The sequence below is a fragment of the Cyprinus carpio genome, chromosome B12 (genome assembly GCF_018340385.1).
Source record: "Cyprinus carpio isolate SPL01 chromosome B12, ASM1834038v1, whole genome shotgun sequence".
Taxonomy (NCBI): domain Eukaryota; kingdom Metazoa; phylum Chordata; class Actinopteri; order Cypriniformes; family Cyprinidae; genus Cyprinus; species Cyprinus carpio.
In genome coordinates this window covers 19,639,969-19,656,103 of record NC_056608.1, presented here as the reverse complement: position 1 = coordinate 19,656,103, position 16,135 = coordinate 19,639,969, and the positions used below count along the sequence as shown (strand labels likewise).

General features: G+C 36.5%; 1 protein-coding gene across 1 annotated transcript; it reads left to right on the top strand.

Moving 5' to 3' along the window:
- Positions 1–2,144: 2,144 nt before the first annotated feature.
- On the top strand, positions 2,145–6,951 carry LOC109051916 (inward rectifier potassium channel 2-like). The gene is made up of 2 exons (XM_042735918.1): positions 2,145–2,329; positions 5,164–6,951. Exon 2 carries the CDS (start codon positions 5,408–5,410, stop codon positions 6,689–6,691), a length of 1,284 nt encoding a protein of 427 aa, XP_042591852.1. The 5' UTR covers positions 2,145–2,329; positions 5,164–5,407; the 3' UTR covers positions 6,692–6,951.
- Positions 6,952–16,135: the final 9,184 nt, after the last annotated feature.

Genomic DNA, 16,135 nt, shown 5'->3' with positions numbered 1-16,135 from the left:
CAAACTGTGGTCAGTCAGTGTGTCTCTTTGGCATTAGCTGAGTAAGTGCAGAACACTGTTCCACCTTATTTTGAAGAGTGGTTAACCTTTGCATCCAAAAAACTAATAAAATCTTTTGGAAACAGAGCCCCAGTGGCAATTTTCAATATTTACACAGCATGCATCCAATTCCCTTAAGGGCAATCTAACAGTTGATAAATGAGGGTTTAGATTTCATTGTGCAACGTATGACTGTTAAAAGCCCTCTCCTCCTGCAACCAAACAATTCTAAAATATTGACATCATATTTTAATATAAATTTATATATTTTAATATTTGTGCTATGATATATTAAACAGTTTATGTATATATATATATATATATATATATATATAAATATATATATATATATATATATAAAAATGTTTTTTAGAGAATTTTTATAAATGTTTATTTGATTAAATTGTTATATATATGATCACATTTTAAAATTGTTAAACCATACTGTACACTGATGTTATCCCATTGACCACATCCAATAATTTGGCATGACAAAAAAGTTCAGGATGTCCTCTTCAAAACAGACCAGGACTCAAAACAGTGGCATGTATGGTCTCAGAGATATTAACAAAAAACATATGTCTACTACAGTGAATAAAACTGCTGGGTCCCAGGAGGTTTTCCTCGGAAAGTGAAGTCTCCAGACCTCCACCTTGTGGTTGGATGCAGTGCTGTCCAAGCATCGCCTCAAATTAGGCTGAAAGGTAAACAGAGGCCGGACAGCTCATGCACCACGTTTCACCTATAAATAGTCTGCATTATTTATAGACTTGAACAAGAAAGTAACTAAAATAAGCACTTTGCAACAGCTTCACAAATAAAAGTTTAACACGGCTCATTAGTTATGATAAGTAAGCAGTGTGTGACACGCAGCAGCCGGGAAGGGCAAAGGCCTGTGGAACACTTACTGCTGGGTTTTCATTGGACCACTTATAAAGAAAAGAAGAAACATTCCTCTGATTGAACAATAAATTATCTTTCACAATGGTCTTGAATTACTGATTCCCAACAATACAATGCACAGTCATTATATAAGATGCTGGAAAATAAACAATACCTGAATAAATTCAGAGCAGTCCTGTGGAAATGCAAACAACGGACCCTATACTATTTATCGATCATATTTCATAATAGCAAAACCCAGAATAGCACGTTTCCAGACTGTATTACTTCACTGTTGTTTTTTTTGTTGTTGTTGTTGTTGTTGTTTCACTGGCATATCCCCAGACTAAAGGCCACAGCAGTATTTCACGTTGAATTATTTTATACAGCATTTGTTTATTGAAACAAAATATCTTCATCTTCAAAATATCTTTAAAGAATTGCCTGGAGCCTGATAAATTACATTCACATTGACTTTGGACCCACTATCAACAATTGTAACATATAATGTGTGATTCCTATAGTATGTGAGTTGAAAAGAAATACGCAACGTTACCATAAACCACAAATTGAGATTTAAATTATATTTTATTTAAGGAAATTGTCGTTTCAGGAAATTTTCATTCTTTAACACTTGGCCGTATTACTCATAGTTAAATATCTGATGTCAGTGTGAGAAATACACAATTTTTTCCCAGTATACTTCACTTTTCAGTTAGAAATGTTTCACTCACAAACACGGGTCGTCAACTGTCGTTTTAAATCACGTTGCGATTATATTTATGACTTGTAAACAGATTATGACCGAATGTTTTGTCGAAGTAACGTAAGACAACGTACGAAAAATCGTACTGTTGCTATGGTTACCTTACCTCCTCAGGCGAACGCGGCGTGTTTGTCAGCTCATTGTGACTAACTTGTAATGTCACTGTGGTGAAAAGGTTGTTTAAAAACTCTGCTGACACATATGCATACTTATGAAAGAATAGATACTTTTAGACACCCACAAGCTTTTGTTTTGGCTTCCTTCGGGGGGATTCAAGCCTTAATTTGCAAGCCGCTGTGGGTCCGCGCACTTGCTCTCTCCAGTCTGAGAGGAAGATTGTTTTATCCGCGCGTGAAACTCGCCCTCTCTCCTCGGATTGGCGGTTTTCAGAGAGGGGGCGTGGCTAGCTGTTGCGTCTTGTTTAAATGGGTTTGAAGCCTAGAAGAAACAGCACATGAGTTACCGCACGCCGCAAACAAGAGGAGAAACGTGGAGATTTCTGTTCTTATACTTCATATCAAATATTATTAATACGTTACGTGGAGAGAACAAGATCAATGAGAAGACAGTGTGGATAGTAAAACCATTCGTGGGATATTTTTATATATGAGAACTTTTTCGTGTTCATTTACAAATGACTAGGTAAGGTCGCACATATATTTGCTGACATATTTTATGCAACTGTAAATACACTCTTTGACGATAGGAAGTGTTTTGTGCTATACATTTTAACTTCATTCCATTGAGAAAACTGTGGCTCAGATGTTGTTATTTCAGTGCACAAGAGACTTTAGTGGATTCTCGGTTATATTTGACTTTTGATAGCAAATAGTCTAAGTACAGTTTGAGAACATTGTTGAGCTCTCTATTGAAAGCTTATAGCAGACGCATGATATCAGATTTAATAATAAAAAAAAAAAACGAGAAGCAGACATTCTCAGTTTGAGCTCCATTTAATATTATTGCTGTCTGAGTGATTATTCTTATGGGATGGTAACGAGTTACTGATTACAGTTTATTTCTGACTCTCATGTACATGACACTTCAATGAAACATGTGAGTGTGTTCAATATTTTATTTTTATTTTCTCTGAAGACAAATGCACAAGGTGACACAGCATCCTGAATTTCTTATTACTTTATGCATGTTAACTATTGAGAAGTCATTCAAAAGAAAGAAAATGTGAAAAAAAAGGTTAAGGGAATGTCTTTTCCTCCAACGCCTGTTGACTTCTCCATATACTTCTCCGCATAAGATTTGCCTTATAAAAGGAACAAATCGGGTTTAGTACTGCATTTTTTGCATTGTTGTATGCAACACTTGAGGTTAAATATTATAGCCTATTATTGTTCTTAGTTGTCTATTCGATTGAACTCAATGTTGCTAAGTATGCATTTGTCTAATATATTTGGAGCACAGCTGTGTTCAGCAGTTGTCAGGCGACAGTCGGGTAACAGACGCGCAGATCCCCTTTTCTGCCCTAAACACTCAGAGACTTTCAATTGGCAGCTAAATTGGTGCTTAGCGTGTTTGTCAGGTCTATGCACACCACAAAGTGTAAACTGTTAACAGTGATAATAGAGCAAAAGGAATTTCCCTAAAATATGCAACCATATTTTAGGAATATTAATCCTAGTTAGATCACTCACACAAAGAATGTAGACTTTTATGTAACATTTTCCATTGGTCCTCACTGGTCCACGCCATCAAAATAAACATCTTTCCTAGATATAAACACTGTCATATTATGTTTCATGTAAGAAATAATAGCATCTATCAACCTGCTCTTTATCTGAATGTCTGTGGGGCCACATGTGAAAAACATGTCTTTAGTAAAACCAAAAGAAAATAAACAGCTTACTTTTGTTTTAGATGGCAGAAATGTCCTTACTAGTATATATAATAAAAAGTAATTTCTGTTTAAATACAAATTTTCTCAGGTTCTTTCCGTCTAACTCGCTTGCTGTCTTTTTCTCTCTCAAATCCTTCTCTGTTTCGTGCATCTGCTAAATAAGATAAAATGGGACCTTTCTTTTCAGTTATGGTTGCAAAGAACATTGAGGGCAGAATAGGAGCTTTAATGAGTAGTGTTTTAGTCCTCCCCGGGGAATTGTCACAGGGCTGTCATTATACTGCTGAGAGAGAAGATGAGGTCCCAGAGGACAAGCTCTCAAGTCAACAAGCCTCGTCTCAGTCCCTGCTCTGCACCCTACTGCAAACCAGTCTTGGCTTGTTTTTACCTTTGCTGATGTTTAAGCAATAGTTCAGAATGCTATGTACATTGAGATTGTATTTGAGGTTGGACGCAAGAATAAATTTGATCAGAGTCCATGTTGTTCTCCATCGACTAAATGAGTTCTCTTTCCTTGTGTGACTCTTAAAATGTCAAAAATCCTTTAGGGAACAGGTCTTATTTTATAGGGCTGTACTTTCATGGAAAAGATCAACTGTTTCAGCTTTTTACCTGGAATACCTGTGATGAGCTTATTGTGATGAATTGTGAATATCCTGTCATTTTATTATTGTTCAGTACACTAAAAATAGATAACGTTAAATATACAGAGGATACTGTAAAGGTTTTGAGTAGAGCTGTCAGGAACCCACTGTTGGTTATAGATGAGTTTTTGCCAATTTAAATTAGTGCATAGGTAAATAGACATACGTGACTGAAGAAAACAATTTTCCATTCACCCATGCCCCGATTAGCACAGTATGTGAAAACGAGTATTATTAATGGTCCTGTGGGCAAGTACACTATATGGGAGAAAGCATAAACAGACAGGTTGGCATGGCATTATCAAGTGCTGTGGTGCACTGCCTGGTAAAATGTCATTGTCATTGTATTCAAGAAATACATTTTTGACTAAATAAATTGACACCGGTGTTGGTGACTGAGATTGAAATTGACATTATATAAAAACACAAGAAAGTAAGTGAAATGGAGAATTATCTTTCTCAACATATGGACAAATAAAACTGATGATCCATAATAAAAAAATAAGTTGAAAAAAAATCTCACATTCAAACAAGAAACTATTTACTTCATGGCCTCATTTCACAGCCTCACTGATGATTTAGAGAAGTCCAATTTGGGTTCTGTTATTTTGTCCATTTTGAGTGAAGTCTTGTTGGCTAACACTGCTGTTTTTTTCTTCCCTAAGTCTGAAAGGAATGGTCAGGGTGCTCTAAAGTTTCAAAGTATGAGTTTTTAATTAAGCACATACCATGCATCAAAGTTAGTATTATTGATACTAAATTCAGAGGGAAATGTTAACATTATGATATAATCAGTGTACAAATTTATCAGTTCAAGCATGAGAATACGTGAGAATTATGTTCATCACGTTTGGTCTCAGAGACTTGTGTGCTGTTAGATCCAAAAATTCAGTTCAGAGAATGTTCATGTTAAGAGAATGTTGAGTTTACAGTCTCAGTCAATTAATGTTAACGTATATCTTGTTTCTTGTTTCTGATAGGACATTTGATCAATGATATCACCAGAGCAGATGAGAACCAAGTGATCACCCCATCCTTGGCCCTTCTGTCAATCAAAGGTCCAACTGGAGCAAAGAGACGCCTCCTGCGTCCAGCTCGTAACAAACCCATTTCCTGCTTGTGTTGGTCCCCGTGAGTGTTTCAAAACTGTTTCTCCAACGCTTTTTCCAGAAACTAAGACTGTTTTCCAAAGCAGAAACAGCACAGACCTCCCAGACTGAGGTGATGGGAAGTGTGCGGGCCAACCGCTACAGCATCGTGTCATCTGAGGAGGACGGTATGAAGTTGGCCACTGCTGCGGTGCCAAATGGGTACGGTAATGGGAAGGGTAAAGTCCATACCCGTCACCAGACCCAGAGCAGGTTCGTCAAGAAAGACGGACACTGCAACGTGCAATTCATCAACGTCAGTGAGAAGAGCCAGCGCTACCTGGCCGACATCTTTACCACGTGCGTGGACATTCGCTGGCGATGGATGTTCGTTATCTTCTGCATGGCTTTCCTGCTGTCGTGGCTGTTTTTTGGATGTATCTTCTGGCTGGTTGCAATATTCCATGGAGACCTGGAGAACGACGGGCCCAAGTGTGTCTCCAATGTCAGCACCTTCACGGCTGCCTTTCTCTTCTCGATCGAGACACAGACCACTATCGGCTACGGTTATCGCTATGTTACAGACGAGTGCCCCATTGCGGTGTTCATGGTTGTATTTCAGAGCATAGTCGGCTGCATCATTGACGCCTTCATCATCGGTGCTGTCATGGCTAAGATGGCAAAGCCCAAGAAGCGGAACGAGACTCTGCTGTTCAGCCACAATGCTACAGTGGCCATGAGGGACAATAAGCTGTGTCTGATGTGGAGGGTTGGCAACTTGCGCAAAAGCCACCTGGTAGAGGCCCATGTTCGAGCTCAGCTCCTTAGATCCCGCACCACTGCTGAAGGAGAGTTTATCCCTCTAGACCAGATGGACATCGACGTGGGCTTTGACAGTGGTATTGACCGCATCTTCTTGGTGTCACCGATCACCATCGTCCATGAGATCGACGAGGACAGCCCTTTCTATGACATGAACAAACAGGAAATGGAGAACTCTGACTTTGAAATCGTAGTTATACTAGAGGGCATGGTGGAGGCCACAGCCATGACCACCCAATGCCGCAGCTCCTACGTAGCCACTGAGATCCTGTGGGGACACCGATTTGAGCCTGTCCTCTTCGAGGAGAAAAACTATTACAAAGTAGACTACTCTCGCTTTCACAAGACCTACGAAGTGCCCAGCACCCCACTGTGCAGCGCGAGGGACCTTGCTGAGAAAAAATATATCCTATCCAACTCAAATTCTTTTTGCTATGAGAACGAGGTGGCCCTTTCAAACAAAGAGGAGAAAGAGGACGGGAACGGGGACAGCCTGGGCCCTGGTGGGACAAACATGGACACTAGCTCAGACTCTGACCACAGCCAGGCCACCGTTCCCTTAGAACCACGGCCTCTACGGCGGGAATCTGAAATATGACTCTGCAGAACTAGCAGAAAGGTTTTACAGACACCTCTTCATACAGGCACATTGAGCTGAACTGAGCCCCTCGGCAAGGCAGACTCAAGCTAACGGTACAGTTACGAGGAGGAACGACAGAGAAACTGTACAAGAGTGTTCTTACGAGTATGCATGGTTAAATAAAACACAGCATAGAGGCACTGCACAGCTAACGAAGAATACACATCAAGGGAGGAAGAGAGAGAGAGAGAGAGAGAGAGAGAGAGAGAGAGAGAAAGTAACCCATTTAAGTAACACTACCTTTTTAGACCATTGCTTCTGAATTACATGAAGCCGAGAGGATGTAACTGGTTGGCAAAACTTGAAAATGAGCAGGCATGTGTCCATGTGCAGTTCAACGATGTAAGAATGATTCGAGCTCAGACCAATATTTTCATTCAGCCTTTTACTCATGCTGCTACCCAAGTTGATATTATTGTGGAAAATTCAGATATTAAATTGTGTCAATTTAATTGAAAAATAAAATAAATGCTTAATATTAACAATATTAAAATTAAAATAATAATAGTTCTTAGTAATAGCATTATATAAATCAGAAAAAACACAGCCAGGAGTGTTAGTCAATGTCTTAAGTATCATTAAGAAAATCCTGTTCCTACCATCTAGTTAATTATTCCATCATCCCCTCGTTTCCTTTCTATTTAAATTCACTGGCCTTCCTTTGAGGCTTCAGGTATTTCTGGAACAATCTTGTAGGGGGCTCAGATGTGTGACCTCTGTTTGGGAATACAAACAACTTGGTGTCTGCTCTTTAAAAAAAAAAAGACATTAAGTTGGAAGCGCTCCATAGTACATTTCAGGTTATCTGAAGGGAGAAATGCACAGGAACATGCCTGTTTATATGTGATATATAAAATATCTGACAGGGTCTTTAGATCAGTATCAGAATGAGAATCGCAGTCGGCATGTCCACATGGACAAAGAGAGTGAACGTGTTAATGAATGTCTTTCTACAAGTGCTGCTATGTTGCATATTATAAAGTTTTAGACTTAAACCAAAGAGTATTCAAAGTGATCTTTCATAAAGAATGCATCAAATTCTTTTAGTAGACATAGGACAATAGGACAAGTCATGACGTGGAATAAAAAAAATATATTTGTAAGTGAAAAGAAATGGTTTTTGTTTGCATACGCACATATATGGTTTATTTTTATTGATTATTTTCTTATTCAAAGCCAAATGTGTTTAAGACAAAGACTATGAATAACAAAGCCCATTGGAAATAAGAGCTACAGGTTAGCCTACCTTATTTTCAAACCCTCCTTTCCATCCCATAACCTCAGTATTACTGTAGTTTAATGCTACGTGAGTGTTTGGGTTGGAAAATGTTGCTAGAAAACCATTAGATTTAAGGTTCTATTTGCATGGATTACATCTAGTTTCATTTCTTACAGACTGCCTGAGTGTATATTGTCCGAACGGTCTGGGTTCTATTGGAAAGAAACAGAACAGAAAACAGAAAACAGAATCCACTCTCCCTTCCGACTTTAAACCTCTCTAATAATTCATTATTTCTCAATCAACTCTAACCTCTTGTCTTGCCTGACAAACTGCAATACAACCCTAATGACTTGTTTGGCAGGTATACCAAGGACTGGGTATGTAGACTGAGATCATGGTACTGTGATCCAATGACAATCAGAAGACAGAATCTGAGCTCAGAACCGCACTTGCACACAAAATGTGCTCCTGAGATATCACTTGACGTTTGATTGTGATGTCTAACGTGTCTCCTCTCACCCTTGCTTTTTCTTAAATACCTGAAGTAACCCAAAACAGCCACTAGAGCATCTTCTCCGGAAAGCTCTATAAAAGGAGACAATAAAATTAGGGGATATTTATTTTGAAAATACTGCATGTTATGCAGCTGTGTTAAACGTACAGAAGAGTATAAATCTTTATCATCAAATATCTTTCATCCATAGCTTTTTTTTTTTTTTTTTTTTTGTGGCATGTAATTTTTTCAAGAGACACTTGATGAACAGCCAAATACGCAGTGCACCTGGTTCTCACCGGGCTACTTTTAGCTCGTTTGAAGAAAATGCTCCTTTTAATGACTGTGGGTCTATAGGCAGCGTTTCTTTCTCTCTGTTGTAAATATCCCCATACTTTATACAGTCGTTTTTGTATCAGTCTTCCCTATTGTACTGAAAGAAAACAATGGAATGTACAGATTTTTATATTATGATTAATATTATTGTTGTTCTTATTATTATTATTATTGTAATTATTATTGTACATGCTATTTTATTTCATTTTTCAATAAAACGAGATTGAATGGTCAAAAGTCACTTGTGTTCCTTGGGTAACTTGGATTGGTACTGGAAGTTCTTTAAATAAACATTGAAAACACTGGAAAGACTAACCATAACACATAAAACAGATATACAGCTTGAATGTTGTAACTTACGGACAGCTGCTATAAAACTGTCTAAAACTCCTATAATAATAATATTTTTTTTAAAGACATCCTAAAAATACATATTCTTTCATTTATGGATGTTTCTTCAATTTAAGGCACTTTTATTTCCCATTACCTTTTTGTGTTTATTATATTATAGTAACAATAAAACTTTGTCTTTTTATGCTACATTTAGAATGCCTTTATATATAAATTACCTTGTTTCACCCTGTACCAGGCCCAGATTTTCAAAAAATAAATAGGCCTAAATGAAATATGATAATTTCAGTACTTAATGTCTAAAAATTATTTAAATAATTTTTAATTTAAATAATTTTCAAATGTTAGCTTAAATTACACTTAACAAGACAAAAAAAGGTCAGCCATATTATTTCAAAAATGTAATTTCCACCACAGAATGTTATCAAATACAAAACTACAAAACATAATCTGAGATGTGGTGGAAATGTCAAAATTTTTTAATTTTTCTGTGACATATTTACGTTCACTGATATATATTATTAGTGGATAATTCACATAAATTAGACAATGAAAAGTATATTTAAAGAGAGTTTATGTTCTAAATGTCTACAGGACTAAAAGTGCTCATAGTTACCTATGTATTTTATTTTCCAACTCAGTGGGTTCATGTCTTTTATCTACCTATTTATCAAAAATTTCTTTGGGGTCAGTTGTATCGCAGGCCAGGTCATGACCACAGCTTACGTAAAGTAGCCTGTTATCATGAGATATAAAGCAGAAGCTAAATAACCCTTACAAAAACTCACTCACTTCATTCCTTTTAACTCAAAGAAGCTCTCGGCACACCTGCAGAAACAGATAACCTAAAGTGAACAAAAATATTACAGACAGAGTTAAGTGAAAAGCAAACGCTTGTGAAAAACCTGCGGTGCAATTGTCAATGAACTGCTGGGGTTGACATCTAGAGCTTTTAACGCTTTAAAAATGATCTCCATCAACTTGTCATTTCTTGTTTCATAAGTGCTACTAACATTAAAAGACTCGCTTTCACACTTCTCGCACCAGATCTCTGTATGACCTACCACCATTATGTCAAGATGAGAAATACCAGTTTGTGAGGGAAAGGAAATGAGATCTTAAGTAATACCAAATAGGGATGATTGTCATGCTCTGCACATCCAACACAAGATTTGTGTTTAAGAAAAATGATGGAGAAACTCGATTCAGATTAGTGCCATGGAAAATATCTCTATACACAGGAGGCTTTTAGATTGACAAGGAACTAAGTGTGTGTGTGTGTGTGTGTGTGTGTGTGTGTGTGTGTTTGAATGTGTGTCACCTCATCTGCTCTGTTCGTCAGACTGTGGAGTGTGTGTGTGTGTGTGTGTGTGTGTGTGTGTGCACGTGTGTTTGAATGTGTGTCACCTCATCTGCTCTGTTCGTCAGACCATCTGATGATAGGGACAAGAAAAACTATTAGAAAGAAGGACAATATGAAAAATTTAAATAAACCTTACTTTTCGTATTGTATAATATTAAGGAATTTTTCAATTGCATTAGCGTTGCAATTAGATGACTAAGTATAGATGACTAAGATGTTGTAACTTTGTCCTTGGTCTTAAAGCATGGCACCGGATGTTGTCTTCATTATTTCAAAATTAAACATTTACATGTTTTAAACATGAATGACTTGTACACTGGAAAAACAACAAAAGTAACAAAAGCAAAAACACCAAAACATACCAGTAAAAATTATAATAATAATAAAAAAAAAACTTTTAGTATCATTGATACTAAGCTATAGTTTTTATTAATAATCTAAATAGTTTTTTTATAATCTGTTTTCATTTTACTTTTAGTTAAAGTTTTAGTAATTTTTGTTTATTTCACTTTTATTTTTTAACGTCATTAATTTTGTTTCAGTTTTAGTTTCAGTTATTTTTGTAAATCAACATAAACTTAATTAAAATGAGAAATGTTGTCTTGGCAAGCAGCTAAAATAACATAAGTAAAATATTTTATTTCAAGTAGCAAAATTGTTTTATGGTTTCAGTTTTAGTTTTTATTAAAAATAGTTAACAGTAACCCTGATGGGAACATATGTGCCAGCATAATTCTGTGAAAATCATGCAGACCGACTGTAATTTAACAGCAATATGATTGCTCTACACCATGATACAGTTGTTTATTTAAGACTGAGTATTAAATTGTAAACCAGATTTAGATTTATATTAAATTGTAAAACAGGTATTATAAATTGACTATGAAAGCACAGCAATTAGAAGCCAATAATATATTGTAAATGCACAAATATTTTACTAGATGCAATGAATTATGCAAACTGGAAGATTTCATTGGAATGAAGGACAAATTAAAAATGTATAGTATAGATGTGAAAGAAATCAAAGTTTAAAGAATATTTGAAAAATGACTAAATCTCACACAGAAGTGAGGCTTTAGACTGTATGGGACAGGCTGCTGCACTGGTGGGAAAATAAAGAGTAGGGTGTCAACCCATTTCCGGTCACACCATTTAATATTCCATTTATTTATTGAATTATTAATTTAATGCGGTGACCGGGAAAGGCGCTTTGAGTCTGTGCTTCCTGTCTGAAGGGATCACATTGTTGGGCAAGATGCATGATAACACTGCTTAGTAGGTGATTTTTTTCCCGCTCCACCCGCGTTTTTTAGATTTCTCGAGAGAGTTGAACATGCTGCAACAAAGCTTCAAGAGACCTCATGACTTAAAGGTTCTGAGAAGGTTTTTTGTTTAAGCTCATTTATTTAGATTGAAAATTCCATATTCTTCAGTCAATTACAGGTATGCATCAAAGCAACTCAATATATAATAAATAATTAATTCTTGATGTTATCTGATGCATTTTTATTATTTAATCCCCCTCCCATTAGTTTACGTTTTCAGACATGATTTTGCCAAAAAAAAAAAAAAAATAAAATTTAAATTTTTGGATTAGTTTTTATGCTTTTAAAAAAGTAGACATTCTCATTGCACATGAAATAAATAGTATTTTTTTCCAATTAAATTAGTAATTACATTATAGAATGTGTGCATATATGAATATAAATATATAACTGTTTGAATATAAAATTGTCTGTTTGCATGTGTTGCCTGCATTGTTTTAGATTTTGATTTACTAAAGGAAATATGATGCAAGTGCACATCAGTGTTGGAGATGTTTCTGTACATTTTTTAGCAATCATGGCAGCATTGAAGTATCACAGTGTTCTGCTGCATCCTCCACAACTCTCCCTCAGGATAGGCCTGCAAGACCAGGAATTGCTAGCAAATTGTGTTCCGCACTAATTTTGTTACATTACATGATTTGGATAACTTCTTTAGAAAGCATTGGCCACTAAATCAGTGCACGTGCAAGTAAACAGTGCTATCAGCAGGCACAATATTCCCCAAGTGTGTTTTCATAGCAGAATGAACCTTTGTATCTCAAGAAGATCAAGGAAAATGTTATTACTCATGATATGACCCATTTAATCATTTTATTTATCCCATATGGAAATATTAAAGTGCCTTTTTACAGTGGTATTTAAAAGTTCTTAAGGTTTTTTTTTTTTATTTAAGGAATCTAACCAACACTGAAATGTTCATGAAAAGGTTAATGATTTTGAGGTCTGGTTTATCTAGAAAAGGATCTGCGTGTATCAGTCCACAACAGGTGATTTCTTTTAAGATTTTCTGCCCAGCTGTGATCTGAAGGGAGGGTAAACAATGCTGAACTCAGAGGCCCTTGTCCAGGCAACACAAAACAATCAGTGTACCAAACTATCACCGGAAAAAACCTTCTAACAAGCCACCGTCTGGGAAACTGCTCTATCAGACACTCCGAGCTCTACTGTAAGACTGTGATCCTCACGCTGTTGTGTCTGTTTATTGAGCACACTATTCCGGTTTCACATGATCTCCCGCTCTGCAGCGGCATCCTTTAAAAAAATAGCAAGAAATTTGTCATACTGAAAACACGTAGACTGCAATTTCACAACTAACAGTAAGAGGAAGTATGCAGGACATGACAGAACATGAAACAACATGGAACATGGATTTAAACAATCAGCGCTTTTTGAGCTGATGACATGAAATGTTTCACTTTCACAGCAAACCCCCAAGTAATAAGCAAAACATGATTTTCAAACTGTGAGGTCAGAACAGATCAAGAATCATAGTTGTGAGAAAGTGAGAAATACAGAACGAAAGAACAGAAAACACCAAATCCACAGCACATACTGTGAATGATTTATTGGATTAAGAACTGCAAAATTGAACTTGAACATGCACACACAAAGACTAAAATTAATACATAAAACAGTTTCCCAATTAGATCAAAATGAACATTTTGAAATCTGTGGAATTTTGAAACATTTGCAATTCTCAGAAGCTTGTCTGTCTGTTTTTCTGACGTAAATTCTCCATTACAAAAAAGGAGAAACAGACCCTGCTGTCACTGTGCAGCATATTTCATTTTTAGGGTCTTTCTCAGAAACCATTCTTTTAATACCAGTCTGCTATGGTTTGTTCTCTATGGCTTTAGTGGTATGTCAGTAAGCTCATTCATCCCCTGTCCTGCCATATTATTTGTTCATGAGAATAACTTGGCATAACCTGTGGTGGGTGGGAGATTTGTTTCTGATATGGGTGCAGCAAATTTTCCATGAATATTGCATGAATAAAAAACAGCTGTTGAGATGAATAATGCAACATTTGATACACCTGTATCAGGGGATGTCACCTAAAACTGTGCTGAATAGCATGTGATGGAAGCATGCAAATATTCATGAGATCTAATTACTGAAAGTTTCAGAGAATAGCAGGTATAGTGTGATAGCCCTGCAGAAACTGATGACACAACATAAATTCCCTGAAGTTTATAGCACCTGCCAGGTGAATGAAGCCCCAGGCTGCAAGCTGTGTCCTGCAAAATGGATTTTACTGGTACTTGCAAAATTCTGCAAAAGTTGAGCAGTATGTCACACTGGTAATGTATTATAAAAATAGTTTTTCCTCCCAAAGTTTGTTGGTAATGGGAAAGCAGTGCGGAATTTAAGGTATGGAACCAGAACGTACCGTAAAGAACTCGCAAGAACATAACCAGCTCCAAAAGACAATGACACCTAGTTTAACACCAGTGCCCAAAACCGTGCATTCCATTTTAAAGCTTCCGCTATAAAGGTCAAATGCACTGATACTCAAACTTTTAATTTCATGTTCCGTCTGTTATATTTCACAGCATCCTGTTAAATGTATTAAGACCAAATATTTAGCTCTGGCTCAAAGACCTTATAGCTCTATATATCAGTTATAAAACCAGATGATACCTGGACAATTTTTACACTTGACAGTAAATGACAGCCTCATAAAAGAGAACATTTTTGCACCTTTAGACATTTGGGAATGCCTGCGGAATTTCACTGTGTTCCCTTCAATCAGATTTAAGGAAACCTTGAAAGACACCACTGTCAAGAATGTTTATTTAATGGCAAAATTGTGTATATATTTAATATAAGACCCACTAAAACAGCCTGTACTATTTCTGCAGGACAGGGCATGGCCCGCTTTTTTCTTTGTGTGTGTATCCCTCTAAACAAACATCCTCACATTTCCTCTCCTGTGTTGGACAGAATTAGCCCTGATGGACAGGAGATAGACCTGGCGCATATAGATATGACCTTGACGGGATCTGGCATGGGGTTAAAACCTAACAAATGTTCTCCGGTTGCTCACAGTTATGAACTGCAGCTTTTAGATTTGGGATAGAAGAAGAACCAGTGATGCAGAAATGATTTTGATTGGTATTTTCAACTCAGTGTTCTTCAAGGGATATGAGAGACTGGGACTTGTGTTAGGTCAAAATTTTCCAGCAAAAACAAGTCATGTCTGATTTTAATTTAATCTCGAGTCTTTTTGTGGTTGCCACAACATTCTTTTAGTAGTTCAAGAGAACAGTTGTGATGGCTCTCAACATCCACTGACCTGGAGGCTGGAACGAAGACTTGTCATGACCTTAAACCTCATTTATCTCTCCATACATTTTCTGATCTAGATGGGGATTTTTGCTCACTGAGTCATCTCTCCCATCTCCTGGGTCACTGGGGTAACGTTGGTGAAGAGACAATGAAGTTGTAATTTTCCATTCATCTATCCCACTATAATAATCCTGACTGAAATAGATCTGTGTTGTAGGGAGAATTTAGTCAGCGCTGGGCAGCTGCAATATTATAGCTCAAGTGTTAATCCCACATATCTTTACAGTCTGATAAAGATTGTGAAATTCCAAACTTGAATGCACATCCAGCTTTTTTTTTTTTCTTTTTTTTATATATATATTAATCAGCTGGTATATATATATAGCAGTGTAAGATTCTTTGCATAAAAGTGTCTGCCGAATACATAAATGTATGAATACTTGTTAAGTATGTCCTGTAAAGTATGTTAAAGGCCTTTCTCTTACAAAAAATAACCCTGGTTTACTGTAGTAAAAGTATAGTAACCATGGTTTTTTGGTGTATCGATTACCATTTGTAAAACCACAGTTTTACTACAAATACCATGGTTAAACTATGGTTAGTACAGAAAAACCATGGTTAATTTGTGGTTACCATATAGTATGTGGTTACCATAAAACCATGTTTTTTTGTTTTATTTGAATTAAAACCATGATTAAGTTTTGCAAAGTTTCCTTCACGATTTTTCCTAGAAGTGTGTCTGTTTCAGTTCAGATTCATTCAGTTCAAATATTTACGCTTTGGTTTAACCAGAGCAACAATAACTGTTTGACATCATCTCCAAAACAGCAGAATAAACACTGTTGTCATGTCTCTGTCCTCATCCTGATCTAGTAATGCTAGACGTACTTTAGGAAAAGGGAAATATATATATTTTTTGTTGTTGTCATGACCATTTGGTCCCATGGTCAAATAGTTGTGTTTTTGGAACTGTAGAGTCACTCAGAATGACAAAGCATGTGATGTTCTACAGCTCCATCTC